General features: G+C 50.2%; 1 protein-coding gene across 4 annotated transcripts in view; it reads left to right on the plus strand.

The window, feature by feature from the left end:
* The first annotated feature begins 825 nt into the window (after positions 1 to 825).
* Positions 826 to 16253, plus strand: part of TRAK1 (trafficking kinesin protein 1) — a 124365-nt gene continuing 108937 nt past the window's right edge. The window contains exon 1 of one of the 4 annotated variants that reach the window (XM_058729540.1): positions 826 to 1109. Coding sequence is in view for 3 of the 4 variants with exons in the window: in XM_058729533.1 (XP_058585516.1) it covers positions 4623 to 4713 (91 nt within the window). In the remaining variant the exon portion in view is untranslated. Of the gene's footprint in view, positions 1110 to 4523; positions 4714 to 16253 lie in introns of those variants that run through there. The other 3 variants (XM_058729533.1, XM_058729534.1, XM_058729542.1) reach the window with 3 other exon arrangements.

Consider the following 16253-nt stretch of genomic DNA (forward strand, 5'->3'; position numbering starts at 1 on the left):
TACTGGAGCAGTAATTCTCAAACTTTCCTGGTTCCAGGACCCCTTAAAAATCATTGAGGATCCTCGGGGCGCCTGGGTGGCGCAGTCGGTTAAGCGTCCGACTTCAGCCAGGTCACGATCTCGCGGTCCGTGAGTTCGAGCCCCGCGTCGGGCTCTGGGCCGATGGCTCGGCCGAGATGGCTCGCTCCGAGCCATCGGCCCAGAGCCTGGAGCCTGTTTCCGATTCTGTGTCTCCCTCTCTCTCTGCCCCTCCCCCGTTCATGCTCTGTCTCTCTCTGTCCCAAAAATAAATAAAAAACGTTGAAAAAAAAAATTAAAAAAAAAAATCATTGAGGATCCCCAAGAGCTTTTGTTCATGCGTGTTATATTGATTCACATCTATTGTATTAGAAATCAAAACAAAAATTCAAGCCACAGGGATACAGAAGTACACATTCCACTAATAAGCCTTCGGGGCAAAGATGTCACCACACATCATATGGTCTCTGGAAAACTCCATTGTGCATCCGTGAGAGTATGAGAGTGGACTACTTTGACCTTGTGTGTGGACCCTTCACACTGGTCTCAGGGAACCCCAGGGGTTCTCGGGTCACACTTTGAGAACTGCCGTGCTAAAGCATTTCTGCAATTGACTGCAGTTCTCTTATCAAAGTCAGGGAACCTGCTTGGAAATACCTTGGCTTGAAGAAAACGCTTTTCAGGACTTGTGATCTGAGCCCACATCATCTCAGGGCCCTTATTTTTTATTTTATTTTTTTTATTTTTTTCAGAGACTCGACTAACTCTGCCCTTCTCTCTCGATTGTCCTATAGATTCCCTGTAAGGAGCCCCCGCTGGTGTGCCAGACCTACTGGGGCTTGTCCACCCAACTGCCCCAGACTCCGGCAGCGGGGCCCCCGATGGCAGTGGGTACCTCCCCGTGAAACCTGCCAAGCTGGACGCCACAGCTCCGCACGACGACACTTTGGCCAACTCCGTGCCCCCTTTGGAGGTGTGCAACCATGCAGTCCTAGCCTGCAGCCCGGGCATCCCTGAGGAGCACTATGTAAGCGAGGCTGTGGAAGATGCTCCCAGCTGCAGAGGGTACCGGGATGCCTGCACCATCACCGGTAAGGGGGCCTTTCCTGCCAGGGAGGGAGGGTGGCCTCAGTCAGTGAGGACTGGGGGAGGGCGTGGCTGCAGGAGTGCGTTGGGTGAGGTGTGAGGGGCCCAGGAGGAGAAGTCTGAGTGCAAGGAGTCTGAGCTGTGGGATTTTGAGACCTGCCGTCTAGAACCAACGTGAGATGAAGACAGTGCCTTGTAGAATTGCCGTGAAGGTTAAGGATGGGAATTTTGAACCCCCAGCAGCACGTGTGGCCCATAGCGATGCTCAGCGTAGTTTGGTGCCGCTCCCTCTCTCTGACGCTCAGTTTCTGATTCACACATAAGGACAGGCGTGATGGAAATAGCACACAGCTGGGTGCTGGGATGCAAACATGGGGAACTGCTTTCCGCACCCTTTGTATACCGCCAAGGTTTGTGCCCATATCGCTCCTTATGGATGCCTGCGTCAGTCACGTCTTCCCCGTGTCCCAGGAGCAGAGCAGAGTTAACCGTACGAGAGCTCTCGCTGGCTCCTTTTCCCCAAAGGGGTCATCGAGACCAGGGCTTGGAGCCAGTGCAGGCAAGGGCTCTGAACAGAGATGGTGTAGGATGGTGTGTGGAACAGTAACAAGGGGCATCGTTAGAGTTAAGTCCAGATGCGTTCATATCAAAGTTTGCCCCAGTTCTCATTCTGCCTGCAGTGTTTACTTTTCTTCCCCTGTTTGAAATAATGCCCGATGACAGCTTAAAATGTGCAGATTTGCTTCCAGTAGCTTTTCATGGCTCTATCTCACGTTAAGCATGAAGGACCTCCCATGTGTCAGGAGTGTCCTGAGTGTAGAGGGACGCTGAGATGGCCCAGGAGCCCAGCCTGGGTGCCTAGCCCTCGTGCTGAACTCTGGCCCCATAAGTTGCCCTCTGTCTACTCTTCCTCCAAATCCCACCCCTGCGTGCCCACCTGCGGAAGGAAGGACGCATTTCTGACATCTCCTTTCTGTCTACATCTGCTGTTTTCCTTTGCTCCTGGATCTCTGCTATCAGCACAGAGACATGCTGTGATCTCTCCCTTTGTAAAGATAATCCTTCTTGGCTCCACTTTCCCCACAGGCGGTGCCCATAGCTGCGTCTCTGCTTCTCAGTGAGCTGACTGCATTTTCTCTTCTGTTCTCACCTGGGTCCAGGCTGCGATCCCACCATTTCCTCAGCACCGATGGCCTCGTCCAGTGCAGGGGTCTGTCCTTAGCCTTCAGGATTTAACACTGCCGACCGCTCCCTTCTCCTGGAAATCTGGTCCCTTGGCTTTGGTCTTGATTCTTCTGTTCTCCTACCTTGCTGGCTGCTCCTCCCAAGCCTGGGGATGTTGGGGGGCCCGGGGCTCAGTCCTTGCTCTCCCATAAACACCTGTGCCCCAAGTGCCCTCCCCCAATCTTCAGGATTTAAAACCTGCCCTGTGCTGACCACTGTCTAGCTGCTGTCTTCAGACTCAACCTCTCCCCTGGAGGCCAGACATGATGGTCCGAGTCCACATCTCACCTCTTCACCTTCACCCCTTCCCATCTGTGGGCATCTCAAACTCAAACAACCAAAAATGAACTGGTTTCCACCTCCGCCTGCTTTTCCAGTGGTCTGCCTTGGCTTTGTAAATGGTGCTTCTGGCTTTCCAGTTGCCCAGGCCAAATGCCTTGGAGGCATTTGTATTTCTTTCACACCTCAGTTTGCTGGGAAGTCTGTTGGCTCTGTCTTCCGTGTGTCCAGAACTGGACCGTCTCTGAGCAGCTCCACAGCATGTACCCTGGTCTAGGCCACCTCCATCTCACGTCTGGATTATTCCAGGGGGCTCCTTATTGGGCCTCCCGCTTCCCTGCTTGCTTTTGTGCAGTCTCTTCCCACTGAAGAGTCTTTTTACACATGTCGTATGGTTTAACCCTTTTGCTCCAAACCTCCAGCAGGCTTCTATCTGATTGAGGCCTGTGAGGTCTAAGGGACAGGACTTTCCTGTCCCTTTGACTCTTGTCTGTGCCCACTCCATCCCAGAGACACTGGCCTCCTTTCTAATCCTTGGACTCACCAAGAATGTGCTGCCTCAGGGCCTTTGTCCTTGCTGTTGCCCGGTACCTGGATCACCTTACGCCCCGATGGCCTCATGATTCCCTCTTCACTTTCTCCTAATGGCATTTCATTAGAGACCTTTTTGTGACCGCTTTACAGGAAGACTGGTCCCACCCCTCCCTTCTCCCTTCTCCCTTTCCTGCCTTTTCTTCTTCCCCCGACTTAGTCATGAGCTACATGGGTTTGTGTTTTGAGGGCAAGGACTTCGTGCAGCCCTGAATCCCAGTGGCTGAAGTAGCACCTCATGTGGCCAGAGCCCAATAAGTGGGGTCTGTTATCCCCTTTTTACAGGTAAAGAAACTAAGTCACGAGAGGTTCGGTATCCTGCCTAAGATCCCTGAGCTCTGAGGGTGAGATTTGCATGTAGGTCGTGACCCCGAGGCAGGTGTTCTCGGCCATCCAGGCATACAGTGCAGCGGGGTCGACAGATGAGCTGGTGCAAACTGTGTACTGTGGTGAACACAGTGATCGGCACGGGCGCGTGGGAACCCGGTAATGGGGTGCCTGGCCGAGCCTTGGAGGGGAATGTTTGGGGGAGGACCCAGAGGGCTTCCCGAAGGAGGCAGCGCCCCAGCTGCGTTTGTGCAAACACGTGAACTAGTCCCTGGGCTCCCGGTGGCATCTGTGCCCGATGAAATCCAGGCAACATCCAGCCCGTGGAAATGGTTTCGCTTTCTCTGAACGTGACGACCGAGGACGGAGAAACGCCAGAGCGCGTGCTGCTGAAGCTTCAGACCCTGCGGGGCGTGGTGGCGGGAGGCTCTTGCCGGGACACGGTGGCAGGCGCCGTGGGACGGCTGAGAAGCAGAGCTCAGCGCTGTCACGTGAGCAGGAGGCTTAGTGAACAGGAGGGAAACGCCGGCCCTGTTCCACGTTCGAGGTGCTGGCTGATGCACGACACACACGCTCAGGCTAACGTCTTTCTAGATGCTCACTGTGAGGAGGACACACAGTGGGAAAACCCTCGGGGAGACCTGGAGTGTCCCCAAGAATGCATCCGTGGCTCCCAGGGCTCTTCCAAGTGTGGCCCTGGGAGCCTGCGAAATGTACCCCGCCCCCGGCTGCTGAGACGAACAGCAGACTTTTTGTTCCTCTTTAATTTTTGGGCAAAGCCAGCCACCGGCCACGGAGCTCTGCTCCCCTGCGCCGCCCCCGCCCCTCGACTTAGGGATATCACATTTTTGGGCGCGTCATTTTGTCTTGGGGGCGGTTCGACACGATGAGCCGATAGGGTGGCTGGGCTGCCTGGGGTTACGTAACCCATTGTACTTCCAGAACTGCTCACGGTCTTAGGATTTGCCCCAACAAGCAGACTGAGAAAACTGCTGAGGAGGGCGCAGGAGGGTGGCTGTGCCGAGGTCCTGCCCGAGCCGGGTTCTCATGGAGGATCCGTCTTCTCTCTGAGTTGCCTTTGGAGTCGATTCCTGCACATGGCGTTGGTATGTCAGTTCAGGCAGCCCGTCAGGGCCCAGCCTCTGCCAGCACTCTCCCAGGGCAAGCTCACCCGGACAGACTCATGTGGTAAGTTGTCTGCTGGGCTTGTCTGCTCTTTGTTTCCTTTGTGGTGTGGCCGGAGAGGAGAGAAGACCGCAGGAGAAGTAGTTTCTCTCCTGCTCTGTTCTGCTTGGCAGGTCGTCCTTGGGTGTGTGGTAGGGAAATCGCAATATTGAATCATGGAAGGGCAGCGCTGAGGGTCCTTAGAGGCTGTTCCTCCCTCGTCCCCTCATCCCGGCTCAAGGGAGGCAGTGACACGGGGCCATGAGGGCCAGGTCGGAGCTGGGACCAGGCCTCCCAGACCCCCACCACCTTCCCCCTTGTGGTTCTTTGCAGCAGCCGAACAGGAGGGGTCTCCGAGGCCCTCCTGGCCTCTCCAGCTCTTCAGTTTTCGTAATCCTGTGTCTTGATCCTGGTTTCTCAGAGCCTCCACTGGCATCTGGCTCAGCAAGGACTTTTTTGAAAGGTGAAGAACAGAGTTAGTGTCTCCTTTTCTCCTTCTCTCTTTTCTGCCTTTAGTTTTTTTTTTTTTTTTTTTTTTTTCCTTCCTTGACTAAACGTGTTTGGCTCTGTATCTCTGATCCACACCCCGGTGATGGAGAGCTTGCGAATCATTGCTGCTGTGGCTCGTCTCCCCTGCTGTGGGGCTGGTCCGAGTGCGATAGTCGGTGAGTGTCCAGTCTGCGTGCTGTTACAAGAGCTGTCTGGGCCCAAACCCAGTCAACTCCTGAGAGGCAAGCCCCTCTTGTCCTGTTCAAATCGGCTCAGGTCTCAGGACGTGTAGGAGTTTGGATGAGAGATTGTGGGGTGCTGTGAGTGTGTGGGGGGGGGCCTGTGTAAAACGTCTTTATGCATGTTCAGTAATTCTGTTCAACTAACAGCTATTCAAGGCCAGCTTTTTGCTGGGGTCCATCGTGACAACCGGCTCTGTCTTAGAGCGCTGGAGGTGGGAAGAGGTGTAAGTGACCCGTGACGGCCTCCACGAGAATTGCTGTGGCTCTGCTTATGGAGCAGCCCTGCCCAGGTGTCCCTCCCCATCACAGGGCCATGCTTTAGGATTTGTTCCTTTTCTGTCACTGGTCTAAGCCATCAAACTCAGTGGTTTATCCTCTGAAAACATGCTCAAATAAAATAGGATGGATGTCTTTTATCAATGAAGTTTAAGGTCTTGCTAATCAATTCCTATCTAGTATAAGATTCTTCATGTGTTTTCCATGGAAAATGTATAACCTGAATGGTACTTACTTGGCTGAATGAAGCAGAAAAGATTGGACAGTGAAATATCCCTTCTTGCACAGTGTGAGAAAAATGTGAAATAGAATCTAGAGAATTATACATTTTCTCTAAACTCAGAAGTTGGAACTGTTGTTTTCGCCTTCTTAGTGGAATGTGGTCTGTTTAACGGTTGGTTTTTGCACATGGAATTCAGGACGAGGGCCTCTTACGCTGATATTCTAGAGCTAACATTTAATTTTTAGCAAAACACGAAAACATTCACATCTGTCTTTTAAACATGCTATAAATTATTTTGCAGCGATCTTGCTTCCCCTCAGTCTCTCATCATTAGGTGAGTGGGTAGAATATTTGTCACACAGGGTGTTTGACATATACTGTAAAATGTAGGTAAACTGATCAGTGGGATTCTTAGCGGGAAGCTGTAGTTTCAGGTGCTTGATATGCTTTACCTTCCTAATTGCTTTCTCTTATGAATTTGAAACAAGTTTTTAATGTATCCAATGTATTCCTGGTAGTCTTTGCCCACCTTAAACCATTTTAAGAAGCTGGCAAATAGTTTAAATTATATTAAAACAGCTAGGGGTGCCTGGGTGGCTCAGTTGGTCGAGCTTCTGACTTCGGCTCAGGTCATGATCTCACGGTTCATGGGTTCAAGCCCCGCGTTGGGCCCTGTGCTGACAGCTCAGAGCCTGGAGCCTGTTTCGGATTCTGTGTCTCCCTCTCTCTTTGCTCCTCCCCCACTCATGCTCTGTCTCTCTCTGTCTCTCAAAGATGAATAAACGTTAAAAAAAAGCAAACTTTAAAACAATTAAAGAGTGATCTTCTTATTTATCAGGCGTGCTTTGCAAGGGCTTCAGAATATCCATCCCAGTGCAAATAGCATTCCTAATGGTTTTCCCTTAGATGCTAAGTTTTCGTAATGGATTTACATTAATTTGACTTCCGGGTATCAGAGTGAGGATCTCTTCATACATGCTTTGTGAAGGTGTCCTCTTTTCGATGTGACCAGACCAGGGTTCAGGGGTGTTTGCTGGCTAAGGGTCCAGGTGTCAGCCTCTGGCCTCAGCCTCCTGTTCCCCGCTGTGGCCGAGGTCCTCTGTGAGGGCTCTCCAGGGATTTGGGGAGAGAGGGTTCAGGGTATGTTGCTGCCAGGAGCAGGCCTTGCGGCTAGATTCGGATGTTCCCCCGTCTGCACTGTTTAGTGGTGACCCTGGGACTCATGGCCCCGAGAGACTTGTCTGATCTGTGATCGCTTATCGGGTGTGACCACTGACAGATTTGAGCCCTTCAAACTGAAACTGCCATGAGCTGGAACTTTATAGCTGTAATGAGACCCGGAAGAGATCAAATGTCGTAAATCTTATATTAGTCAGTGCTCTGCAGAGAAACAGAACCAACAGGATATACATCCATAAAGAGGTTTATTATGAGGAATTGACTCACACAGTTATGGGCTGATAAGTCCCAAGATCTGCAGTCAGCAAGCTGGAGACCCAGGAGAGTGGTGTGGTTCCAGGCCAAAGACCAGCAGCTTGCAACCTAGAAAGAGAGCGTGTTGCAGTTTGAGTCCAAGGACAGGGAAAAAGTTGATGTCAGCTCGAAGGCAGTCGGGCGGGAAGAATTTTCTTACTCCAGGGAGATCTCTTAGTTCTATTCAGGCCTTCACCGGGTTGGACCAGGCCCACCCACACTAAGGAGGGCAGTCTGCTTTACTCAGTCTACTGATTTAAGTTTTTATCTCATCCAAAAATACCCTCACGGAAACACCTGGCATAACGTTTGGCAAAATACGTGGGCACCTGTGGCTCAGTCAGGTTGACAGGTAGCCATCACAAATGCTAACAAAGGCTGACACTTACTGAGTAGTTGCTCTGTGCCTGGCAAGGCTTCAGGCACTGCTGCGGAAGCTCATTTTGTCCTCAGCACAGCCCTGCCAGGGGGAGGAGGGTACTGTTATCACCCCTACCTTTAAGGAGGTGCAGAATGGACTGGCTTGCCCTCTTCTGGAAAATAGCAGTCCTTGGGGTTCAGACCCAGCAGTGTTGTTTGCTGACCCTATTTAAGTTAACTTCCTTCATTGTGAAATTAAAAAAAAAAATTTCGTTTAACCAGGGTTTTACATTATAAATCCCATATATGCAAGTGGTAAAGCTTGGATTGTACCAAAGCTTATCAATGTAGAATAACATTCTATCATCTATATAGTTAAACCACTCTAAGAAAAAAATCATACCAAGAATTGTTCTCTAAATTCTTTTTTTAAAAAACACAAATGGGGGCGCCTGGGTGGCTCAGTTGGTTAAGCGTCCGACTTCGGCTCAGGTCACGATCTCACGGTCCGTGGGTTTGAGCCCCGCGTCGGGCTCTGGGCTGATGGCTCAGAGCCTGGAGCCTGCTTCCAATTCTGTGTCTCACTCTCTCTGACCCTCCCCCGTTCATGCTCTGTCTCTCACTGTCTCAAAAATAAATAAACATTAAAAAAAAAAAATTAAAAAAAACCACACAAATGGGGGAATTATTCTTCAAAACAAAACACAAAAGGCCCATACCGTAAACTCTGCTCTGCATTTTTAAAAAGTTGACACCATTTCTTATGATGGTTTCATTACAATACCTATATAATATTGCCTTTTTCTTTAAAATAGCTACAAAGTCTCCTGTTATCTGGAATTATCCTGATGCATTTTTTTTAAGTTTATTTATTTGAGAGAGATACAGAGCGAGCAGGGGAGGGGCAGAGAGAGAGGGAGAGAGAAAAAAATCCCAAGCAGGCTCCACTCTGTCAGTGTAGGGCCCGATGTGAGGCCAGAACTCACGAACAGTGATCATGACCTGAGCCGAAACCAAGAGTCAGATGCTTAACCGACTGAGCCACTCAGGCGCCCTCCTTATTCATTTTTTTAATCCAGCATTTCTCAGATGTAATGTTCCTTTTTTAACAGAAACTTTTTAATTCCTTCTTTATTAATTGGAAATTAGTAGATCACGAATCCTTGTCAACACAATAAAAACAACAACAACAACAACAACAACAGCATAGTGCCTGGCTGTAACGTAAACGAGAAGCTAAAGCAAACTGATGAATGAGTAGGCTCCATAGCTCAGGGGTGAAAGCACTGGTCTTGTAAAACAAACTGACGTGACCTGGAGTTTGGCCGTGACCGCGTGCACATGGCCTCATTAGGGGCAGTCAGGTCCTGCCCCTTGTGGGTGGAATGGCCGAGGGGCACCTGGGTGGCTCGGTCAAACATCCAACTCTTGACTTCAGTGAGGTCACGATCTCACGTTTTGTGGAATCAAGCCCGGAGTTGGGTTCCGTGCTGACAGTGCAGAGCCTGCTTGGGATTCTCTCTCTCTCCCTCTTTCTCTGCTCCTCCCCTGCTTCTGTTGGACGTCTGCTCTCTCTCTTAAAATAAATGAACTTAAAAAAAAAAAAAAAAAAGCCATGAAGGTTGTGGCTGCTGAGGCAGCTGACCATATGCTGGTCACGTAAGGTCCAAACAAGAGGCAGTGTTTGGAGCAGACGCCTCTTGGTGGAAGCTTTCAGTTATTTCCAGTGTTTGTGTTTTCATAGTGCTCCAAGGAACATTCTTGCATGTGTATCTTTTGGGTCACTTAACCAGGATGTCTGTAAGCTAACAGGGTGTGCGTTTATGATTTGATGTCGATCATAGCACTGCCCTCCACAGAGCCTGCTCCCGCTCAGTGCCTACCGTGGGTGTGCTGGAGAGGCAGCTTTCTGGCAACTCTGGGCAGTGTCAGCCCTCTTCATCTTGGCTAATCAGGTAGTCACGAAAAAGGGCACTTCGTTTTATTTTGTATCTTTTTCATGGTGGATAGTCTTACGCCGTTTTTGTGTTGTTTTTTATTTTCTGCAAACAGCCTGTCTTTTTGCTTGGCTCATTTTTCTAATGGGTTGTTGACCTTTAAGAGGTATAATTGAGTTTCTGTTATGTGTTCAGAGGGTAAGGCAGTGTGCCAGCTTGAGATTCTTTTGTATTTCAGAAGAGGAAAATTGTCTTTTAAATTAGAGAGAGAGAGAGCTTGCCAGAGAGTGTGCGTGTGAGTGGGTGAGGGGCAGAGGGAAAGAGAGAGAGAATCCCAAGCAGGATCTGTGCTCAGCACAGAGCTGGACCACCAGACTTGATCCCATGACCCTGAGCCAAAATCAAGAGTTGGATATAAACTGACTGAGCCACCCAGGTGCCCCCAAAAGAGGAAAACATGTCTTAAAAGAAATTTTTTTTTAATGTTTATTTTTTTTTGAGAGAGACAGAATGCAAGTGGGTTAGGGGCAGAGAGAGAGGGAGACACAGAATCCAAAGCAGGCTCCAAGCTCCGAGCTGTCAGCACAGAGCCCGACACGAGGCTCGAACTCACGAGCTGTGAGATCTTGACCTGAGCTGGTTGGACGCTCAACCGACTGAGCCACCCAGGTGCCCCAAAAGGAAAAAATGTCTTAAGAATAGTTACATGAATTACTATTTAACTACTATTACTATATAACTATTTGATATTAATAGGGGAAGTAGAGGGTGATAAAAAGATTGTGTAAAGGGGATTTCTGAAGTGGAATTTCCAAGGTTTCTATGGAAAAGCAGTATTTAAGCAGAAGTCTGAAGAGATACATAGGAATTAGTGGGGTGGGGCTGGGGAAAGAGCATTCCAAGCAGTGAAGACAGCACGAACAAAGGCCCTGTGGTGGGAAGATGATTGGTAGTAATAGCTACCATTGATAGAGCACTTACTATGTATTAGACGTTATTCTAAATATCTTTTACATCTCCCTGCATTGAATTGTCATGTATTATTTGTGTAGCATACTTCCCCCAAACCTTGCTCATTTAAAACAGCAAACATTTCTAGTCTCACCTATTTCTGCGGGTCGGGAATTTAGGAGTAGCTTAGCTGAGTGGTTCTGGCTCAGGGTCTCTAGCGATGTAGCTGAAGGCCACAGGGGATATTGATTGAGCACCTATGTGATGAATGCACTTGTGAGGAGAATTTCTGGGGTGAGGACTTCAGTTTGGACAGACATTGCCAGAGAGGTTGTATTTTCATATCGTTCGAAGTGGGGGTGTCTGGGCCCACACCCCCTGCACCCTGGGTATTAGCAAACACCTTGCGCTTTGCCAACTGAAGTGTGAAAACAAGAGCGCATATGGCCTCGATTTATATTCCTCTCAGCATGTAGCGGTTGAGCATCTTTTGGTATTTCCTAGCAGAATTTTTATTTTTATATTCTGGGATTTGAGATAAATTCTTCTTAACAGTTCCTGTTTTTAGCTCATGGAGTAGTAACTCCCATGATTTGAAATAAGAGAATTGTTTTTTATTTTCTTTTATCATTATTATTTTTTAATGTTTATTTTTGAGAGAGAGAGAGCGTGTGAGCAGGAGAGGGGCAGAGAGAGAGGGGGACACAGAATCCCAAGCAGGCTCCAGGCTCCGAGCTGTCGGCACAGAGCCCGACGCGGGGCCCAAACTCACGAACCGCGAGACCATGACTTGAGCCGAAGTCGGACGGTCCACCGACTGAGCCACCCAAGCACCCAGAGAATTGTTATTTTGTACTTTCCTTTCTTTGCCAACGGGAGAGAAGGTCTCGGGGTGCCTGCCTCACTGGGTCACCGTGAGGGCTAAACGAGTTACTACATGCAGAGTACTGAGCAAGTTGTTGGTACATAGTAAACATTCAATTAGTCTGTTTCTTTGTTGTTGCTGTTTCTTGCCTGTCTATCATCTGTCATCTGTCTGTCTGTCTCACTGTCATTGTCTTTTTATCTATTTCTGTTTGGCCTGGAGGAGACCCCAGGCTGCCTGAGGTGGGTTGGTAGGTGGAGGGTAAAGGCATAGTTGTTTTACATGTTGCCCTTCAGCCTCCCCTTTGTTTGCAGACCCCCTCCCATCTTCTTTGTTTCTTGCTGTCCCACAGCCCCCTCTGCCCTATCTTGGGCCCCAGGCGTATTCTGGCTGGGATTTGACTCCATTCCTGGGGAAGGCCTTGCAGTGTGGCCTCAGGGGAGGGCAGGTCTTGGAGGCTTCTGGAGTGTTGGGGAGGCAGAATTTATTTCTCTACCTGACGGGAATGATGGATTTACTGGGGGCGGGGGGGGGGGGGAGCAGTGGGAGCAAGTGACATATTTTTGTAAAATACTTAGAAAAACTCTGAAGCTCTAAGGAAGTCCAGTGGAACCTTCTACAGTGATGGAAATGTTCTCTGTTACAATGTCTTCATAGACTTATAGGATATCATCTGTATTAAAAAAAAAAAAAAAGCTTTAGTTGATTATGGAAGTGACTGGCGTCTGTGCATCATTTGTAAAAAATGATTTTAAAGCTACTTCCCATTATGTTATTGAATATTTGTCTCAAAAATTTCTTGACGAGGGTCACTTGGGTGGCTTAGTCGGTTAAGCGTCCGACTTCACGGAGGTCATGATCTCACGGCTTGTGAGTTTGAGCCCCGCGTCGGGCTCTGTGCTGACCGCTCAGAGCCTGGAGCCTGCTTCAGATTCTGTGTCTCCCTCTCTCTGTGTTTCTCCCCTGCTCATACTCTGTCTCTCTCCTACTCTCTTTCTCTCAAAAAATAAATAAACATTAAAAAAATCTCTTGATGAACTCTTGAGGTTCTTGCTAGAACTGCTTTCTTTCCTGTTTATGTAAGCTTCTTTTTTTATTAGACGATGAATTTTTTGTTGGTTGTGTGTGGGGAGGTCTCTTTTTGCTTTGGGTTCTAGGAAGCTCAGTTGCCTTAGGTTTTCATTGAGTAGCTATTCTGGTAAAACTGCCCTTTGCCTACCTCTGTTTAGTAAGACACATAGGTTGCTTTTCTTTTATGCTTATTCTAACACAGTTCTGTTGAAACATCGTTGGACATACTTGGGGTTGAAGAGGACATAAATGGATGTTGGCCCACTGTATTTTCTCCAGGCGCCATGAACCTGGCCCCTGTGGGAATTCCACCCACCCTGATATTTCAGCCCTAACAGACTCTGACAGTTAGGGATACCCAAGGGAGACAGAATGTGGCTTCCTGGGGTTCTGGGCCTAAAGCATGTTGGCTCTGGGGCAGAGAGGTCTAGATGGGTGTTATGGCTGCAGCATCTGCAGCGGGACCTTGGGCACGTCAGCCGGTCTCTGAACCTGTTTGTGCATCCTTAAAATGGGATGACAGTAAGCACCTCAGGGTCGTTGCTGGTACTCAGTGTGGTAATTCCTATTCAGGGCTTAGTACAGCGGTGGCTTGTGGAAGGCGTTCAGTAAGGGTTAGTGACTCTTTTTTATTTATGGCTCAGCTTAATTCCAAGTTCTGTGACGCTGCCTGCAGAAATGAGGTTGCCACGAGATCTGTGCCCATCGTCCGTGCCCATCGTCCTCGTCTGGCAGTTCGCTGTCTGTGCAGCTTGATTTTGAATTCCAGAATTGGGGAAGCCCCGCTTTGGATCACACCAGAGGGTGTCCCCTCTGCCTTACGTAGATAGGGATCACCGTGTATTTTGTGATTTGAGTCTTTAAATCTCCCAGATGTCCATCCCGGAAAACAGACTGAACATGCTGATATGCCGTCGTGCGGAGCGGCTCCGGGAAGGCCTGCAGGGCTCTGACGTTTTAAACCACAGTCACAGCGGGCAGTGCCTGAGAACCAGGGGCCAGCTTTGCTGTTTCCAGAGGACTAGCTCGGAGAACTTAGATTTTCAGATTTCCTTTCCTCCCTTCTTTCTTTTTCCATCTTCTCCCTCTTTCTCTCCTGTCTGTGTCCCCCCCTCCTCCTCTCCCTTCTTTTTCTCTCCTTGGCCCCTTCTTCCCTCTCCTTCGCTCTCCTTCCCTCCTCTGCCCCCCCTTCCCACTCTCCTCCCCCTTCCCCTGTATTCCTCCCCTCCCTCTCCTCCTAAGAGAAACTCCCTCTAAACACTTGAGGACAGTGGCGGGTCTAGGCTGGCCGACTGGGCAGCGTTGCCACATTCCGCCAGAACTGCTCAGGTAAAGACAGCAGGTTACAGGCCATGCTGGGTTAATGTTCTTCAGTGTTTTTGTGGCTCATGGAAGAGGTGAAGGGGCCCTCTTGTAAACTGGTCCTCTCTTGTGTCTGGGTGACAGGCACCTGTCACGTCCTGGGAGAAGGAAGGGGCTCCATGATGCTGATCTGGGGTACGCTGGGTTTAGCTACAAGCAGGAGGAGTAGGAAGGGCGCTGGGGATAGCTCCTGGGCAGAGAGAGGAGGAAGGAGGGAGAGCGAGCAGAGAACTGGCCACTCCCCCTCGATGGGAAGCTGCTGAAAGGTGGTTTTACTTAACTGAGGTACTTCCCTGCGGAGAGCTTGTTTCAGACCTTACCCTGCCCATCTCCTCCCTCACCCCTGCCACCCAGCACTGTGTCAGAATAGGAGATGGGGTGCTGTGCATGGTGCCCCTGAGCATGGGAGCCCTCAGGCTTCTGGGGCTTTCCGCCAGCCCCACGGTGCTCTGCGATTTCCCCTGCTGCCTCCGGGAGCCCAGGTGCAGGACGGCACGAGGTGGACACTTGTCTTCGTGCGGAATTGGGTGTGGCCCGATGGGCCTCACGAAAGCGCTGTGGAGCGAGGAGGGCAGCTGAGCAAAGGGCTGTGGGATTCGAGCTGGGGGTGGGGAGGGGGCGATGAAGGCAAGGCGGAGGGATCACGGGGTGCTGGTCTTGATGTGGCAGGGTGGGAATAAATGAGGGAGAACTGGGAGGAGAGGGGGCATGTGAATTTCCGGTTTCAGAGGCGGCCCGGGTGTGGCTGGCAGAGGTGGAGGGTGCCGCCCGGGGAAGGGGCTGCGAGGCGCTGACGGGCAGCCCCGGGGACCCACAGGGCCTGGTGGGGAGGAGGGCCGGGAGCCCCGCGCCACAGGGGCTGCGAAGCGGACAAGTGGGCGGAAGCAGGGGGTAGCGTGGGTTTTTAAAGCTGGTGGAAGCAAATGAACCAGATGTGCCTGGGGAGCCAGAGAGTGCCAGCACTAACCGCAGACCCCCCCCCCCCCCCCCCCACTCCGTGAACCAGTGCAGAGTAAGACCCGAATCTTCATCTTCCAGGAAGTTTTCAGCCCTCCTGGATGGAACACGTGTGTGAGCTAAACCGAACCTTCTTAGCGGGAGAGAAGGAAGGTCTTGCTTCTCAGTGGTTAGAAAGATGATGATAAGGCTGAGTCTGGGGGTCCTGGGACCCTGACATTCCTTCCCTTCTCTCGACAGGAATCCTGTTCTCATTTTCCCCCAGTGTGTTGAGTTTCAGCTTATCTGTTAAATGTAATTGTACTTTTTTTTTCCCTCTATCAAGAAAAACCTTTACAACAGTCCATTCGGATGGCCATAACTGCAGGTTTGAACTCCATCGCTCAGTGTTATTTCAGCTCTATTTCTTCCTACTTGTGGGGGGGTTTGTGGTGAGGAGAAATGGGAAGGGAACAAGGCTGAGGTGGAGAAAGGAAGTCTTCTGGTGCCCAGGCTCCTTTTGCCTGGGACCCAGGAGGCTGGGGCGGCCTGCCCAGGTGTGCACGCGGCGCCACCTAGTGGTCCACGGAAGCACCAGCAACCAGACACCTGCAGTGCCCCAGGGTTCGCAACTTTTAAAAGGGATTGAAGGAAAGAGCAGGTTAATTGTCCAGAGGATCTGACAGGTAAGGAAGACAGCTTCAGTTGTGTGGAACAAAACAAATCCGCTTCCATCCCTCCATGCCTTCTCCTGACTTGTTCCTTCCACCTTTATTTTCATTGATCCCCGTTTTTGCAAGGTGGGGAGTATCTTGAGAGCCACGTGTGACCATGTCTTTCCTGCTTAAAGCGTTTGTTAGGAGATCCTAACCTAGATGGTGGTGTGGTGTCAGTGCCATGCACTGAACTTTATTCTTGTACCTATCACTTGTCATACTTTATATCATTTTATTTATTTACTTATTTATTTTAATGTTTACTTTTGAGAGAGAGAGAAAACACGTGAGCGGGGGAGACGCAGAGAGAGAGGGAGACACAGAATCTGAAGCAAGCTCCAGGCTCTGAGCGGTCAGCACAGAGCCTGATGCTGGGCTTGAACCCACGAACCGTGAGCCTGTGACCTGAGCTGACGTCGGACGCTTAACTGACTGAGCCACTCAGGCGCCCCAACTTTATGCCATTTTAAATTGCGTATGTATTAGTCAGGTTTTGTTGGGTAACACACGGCTCCCAAGTCCACAGTGGCCACTGCAACATTTATTCCTTGCTTGTGGCTGTAGGTCACCCGGGGATGACCTGGGCTCCACTTATGTCTCTCATTTGAGGATTTGGCCTCCGGCGGCAAAGGTTGTCTAACACTATAGTTTTCTGGAATAGGA

Source organism: Neofelis nebulosa, chromosome 5 (assembly GCF_028018385.1).
Source record: "Neofelis nebulosa isolate mNeoNeb1 chromosome 5, mNeoNeb1.pri, whole genome shotgun sequence".
NCBI lineage: Eukaryota > Metazoa > Chordata > Mammalia > Carnivora > Felidae > Neofelis > Neofelis nebulosa.